Consider the following 4,156-nt stretch of genomic DNA (forward strand, 5'->3'; position numbering starts at 1 on the left):
GAGCCAGAGAATCTTTTCTTTTTGAGACAGTCTCACTATGTCGCCGTCGGTAGTGTGCTGTGGCGTCACAGCTCACAGCAACCTCCAACTCTTGGGCTTAAGCGATTCTCTTGCCTCAGCCACCCAAGTAGCTGGGATTACAGGTGCCCACCACAATGCCTGGATATATTTTTGTTGCAGTGTTCAGCTGGCCTGGGCTGGGTTCGAACCCACTACCCTTAGTGTTATGTGGCTGGCGCCGTAACCATTGTGCTTTGGGTGCCAAGCCTGGTGTAGAGAATCTTTTTGGTATTAATACCTATATAGCTAAGCAAGCAGAATGGTATCATAAGAGTTCAAAATTGGGAAATGTGGTCATACCTCCTTCCCTACTTTCTTGGTTCAGAGTATAATAGCCAAAGACAGGAGCTCTGACCACTGCAGGATCCAGTGTCAGAGCTCAGTTGAGCAGGAAGGGCATTCTAAGAAGATAAAGGTAAATTGCCCAAACTAATGGGATTCTCCTTTAAAGGACATCTATGGGCCCTTTGGAAGAAGTTTGGTCACCCAAGAGGAACTAAACTTTGAAGGAAAAAGAAGAGGCAAGGTGGGTGGATTGCCTGAGCTTACAGGTTCAAGACCAGCCTGAGCAAGAGCAGGACCTCATCGGGCATTGTGGTGGGCACCTGTAGTCCTAGCTGTATAGGAGGCTGAGGCATGAGAATCACTTGAGCCCAGGAGTTTAAGATTGCTATGAGCTATGACACCACGGCACTCTACTGAAGGCAACAAAGTAAGACTGTCCTGAAGAAAAAAAGATGAGGGGAAGGAGCTAGGAATTATTTCTTTTTCTTTTTTCTATAGTTGCACCAACACGAAAGCATGGACTTTGGAGTCAGACCCAGGTTTACACTGGCTTGCCACCAACCAGCTGAGTGATAATAGGATAGTTATATAACCATTTGCCCCACTCCCTTAACATATACAGAGCTCACAGCCCCCCTGTGAGAGTCTAAGCAACACGAGGGACTTTCCCATTTAGGGAGGAAAGAAGAAACAAGACAAGAGGGGAATGAGGGGAGGCCACAATTTGCTGATTTCATTCCTATATGGTTTGTTGGTATCCCTAAGGACATTAGTTTTTGTATGTGGAGAAGTAAAGAAGTTCAGAGATGAAACACTTCCAGGTGAGCAAAAAGTTTATTAGCCATTTATGCTCAAAAAGGCCCCTTTCTGAACAGGACTGTTCCTCTGACAAAACAGGCAAGAAACAACCACATGTGCAGGACCTCACTCCCATTTATATCTCAAGTTACACCAGAAGCACCTCTTAGAGCAATGGCAATGGGCCCCAGGATTCCCTGGGAACAGCCAAGGTGTGAGGCTGTCTAGAGGCCTGTGACAAACTTTTGAAACTTTAAGTTCTGGGAACTTGGTCTTTGCCCAGGTCCACATCCAAGGAATAGAAACGTTTCTTTCAGTTAAACAACATATTGTACAAAAGAAAGGGGATGATACTATAATAGAGAAATAGTTCAGACCCAGTGCTTCTCTTCTTTTGTAAAAACATAAAATTCTAATACTATAAAAGGAAATTTCTAAATTCCCAGCAATTCTACCATCCCCAGCCTCCAGGAGTGATCTGTCTCCTAAGCACTGGGAAAGTGGGGATTAAGCAGCATAATTTAGTGTGCAGGATCATTTTATGGCAGAGGAATGGGTGCAGCAAGCTTACGGGCAGAGCAAGGGAGGAGACTGGGGTAAGAAGAATAGATCTGGTTCTCTCCCCTTATACAGAGCGGAATCTCATATAGGGGCTGAGGCAGAAAGCTCTCAGCCCCGGCAGGGAAAGAAGAAATACAAAATTTGAGTCAGAAGTAAAGGAAAGAAGAAAGAAAAAGTTATCCCAGACATGAAGGAATCAGAAGAAAGAATCCTATTGTGTGTCTGTGCTCCCCACCAAGGGCTAATGCTGGAGTGAACCAACCTAGGCTTATCAGCTATGAAAACAATTTCCATACTGAAAAAAAAAAAAGCAAACTGCCCTGAGCCAAGCAAGTACCTTCCAGACATCTTGGCCTACCCCCAGGACATTGACACCTCCCAGCACAGTGGGCAGCCTCCAGGATCCTATTTAGAACTACAGGCAGCACCTATTCTGATTTGCTGCTGCCCCTTAGGAAGCCATGTTATGTTTTTATTTCTCACCCTAAATCCCTGGGTTAAACAAGCCTAGCAGGGGCACATGCCTGATTTACCAACCTTGGAGACAACATCCTGATGTTAGGGCTAGGAGGGGCAAGCAATATGGAAAGAACAGGGGAGATGCAGGTCCTAGTAGTCAGAAGGAATCAAGGGTCCATCAGTGTAGAAATGGCTGGGGCGGGAGACATGAGCTTCATCCATGGTGTTATGGCCAGCCAATAGTGGGTCACCATTTGGCATGATTTCTTCAATCTTTACACAGTTTCTGAAGACTAGAATATCCAAAAGAGAAAATCAGGCCCTGACCTTAGTCTGGAGCTCTCAACCTACTAGGGGAAGTGAGGGAGGGTGGCAGGAAAAGCCTGGATAAGACCTGAGAAAGAATTTTGGAAATGGAGGAATAAGGATGTAGGGGAAAGCATCTGTATTTCCTAATAAAAGGAAGCACCAGGAAACGAGCCTTTCTCCAATGAAGAGCTTGAAGCTCAGGCTTTTCAGTAAAAGGTAAGGGAGGGGAGGTGGGGAAGAGAATGTGTACCCCCTTCCCTAGCCCCATCTCAATACTTACTTTCCATTTCATCAGTGTTCAAGTGTCTCAGATCACAAGGCAAATCTGGCTCTAGCAGTGGCTGTGACATAGGTCTCAGGTTTGGCTCTGGTACTGTCTGTGACACCATGCACAGTATGGGTTCCAGCTTGGGCTCCAGCACCGGCTCTAACACAGGCTCCAGCACAGGCTCCAGCACGGGCTCCAGCACAGGCTCTATGGCTGGTCCCAGATCCAGTCTGGCCTCTAGCAGCGACTCTAACTCCAGGCCTAGCCCTATCTCTGGCTCTGGTTCCGGCCCTAGGTCTAGGTCTAATGACTCCAGCTCTTGTTTCAGTTCAAGCTCTATTGGCTGTTGCAGCTCATCCACCTGTCTGGATGACAAAGGGACAGGGCTCAGTGATTTAGGTGAAGTAGGGAATGATAGAGCAGGCAGAAGTCTTGCTAATCTGTGAAGGCAGTAGAGCAGAGGGCTTTGGAATCAGGCTTGCTGGAGTTTAAACTATATCATTACTAGCTGGTGACCTTAGGCAAGTTCTTTAAATTCTCCGATTTATCATCTGTAAGTGGAAATAACAATACCTAATAATTCTTTTTTCTTTTCTTGAAGAGATAGTGTCTCACTCTGTTGTCCAGGCTGGAGTACAGTGGCATAATCATAGCTCACTGCAGTCTCAAACTTCTGGGCTCAAGTAATCTCCTTGCCTCAGCCTCCTAAGTAGCTAAGACTACAGGTGCACACCCCCTGCCCTACTAATTTTTAATTTTTGCAGAGACAAGGTTCTTGCTGTGTTGCCCAGGCTAGTTTCAAACTTCTTAGCTTAAGCAATTCACCTGCTTTGGCCTTCCAAATCAATGGGATTACAGGCATGAGGCATTGTGTCCAGCCCCAAATAATTCTTTTATTTGTTTACTTATTTGAGGGGGAGGGTTTGCTTTGTCACCTGGGCTAGAATGCAATGGCATTATCATAGTTCACTGTAACCTCAAACTCCTGAGCTCAAATGATCCTCCTGCCTCTGCCTCATAGACAGCTGGGACTATAGGTGCCTACCACCACACCCAGCTAGTTTTTTGGGGTTTTTTTAGAAATGGGCTCTAACTCTTTCTCATACTAGTCTTGAACTCTTGGCCTCCAGCCATCCTCCCACCTCAGCCCTCCAAAGCACTGGGATTACAGGCATAAGAGGTGATAGGATGGTTAAAAGCAGGACTTTGGAATCTGACATACCTGTACCATTTAAAAGTCATGTACCTCAGGTGTGCCCCTTTCCCACTCTAAATCTCGGTGTCATCAGCTGAAAACAACAACAGTATCTACCTCACAGGACTACTGTGAAGATTCCATAAAATGAGAAAATGAACACAAAGCATTTAGCCCAGTGCCTGACACTTAATAATTTTTTCTTTTTCTTTTTTTTTTTT

The 4,156-nt window shown here is 45.6% G+C and overlaps 1 protein-coding gene across 3 annotated transcripts in view; it reads right to left on the minus strand.

Moving 5' to 3' along the window:
• Positions 1-1,160: 1,160 nt before the first annotated feature.
• The window catches only part of STAT2 (signal transducer and activator of transcription 2), a 29,506-nt gene continuing 26,510 nt past the window's right edge, over positions 1,161-4,156 (minus strand). For all 3 annotated transcript variants that reach the window (XM_023513564.1, XM_012805580.2, XM_012805579.2), the window contains 2 exons: positions 2,753-3,105; positions 1,161-2,456 (listed from right to left, as the gene is read on the minus strand). In XM_023513564.1, the coding sequence (XP_023369332.1) occupies positions 2,314-2,456; positions 2,753-3,105 (496 nt within the window). In that variant the 3' untranslated portion in view covers positions 1,161-2,313. The remainder of the gene's footprint in view (positions 2,457-2,752; positions 3,106-4,156) is intronic.

The sequence above is a fragment of the Otolemur garnettii genome, unplaced genomic scaffold (assembly GCF_000181295.1).
Source record: "Otolemur garnettii isolate 467f Iridium unplaced genomic scaffold, OtoGar3 scaffold00043, whole genome shotgun sequence".
Classification (NCBI taxonomy): Eukaryota; Metazoa; Chordata; class Mammalia; order Primates; family Galagidae; genus Otolemur; species Otolemur garnettii.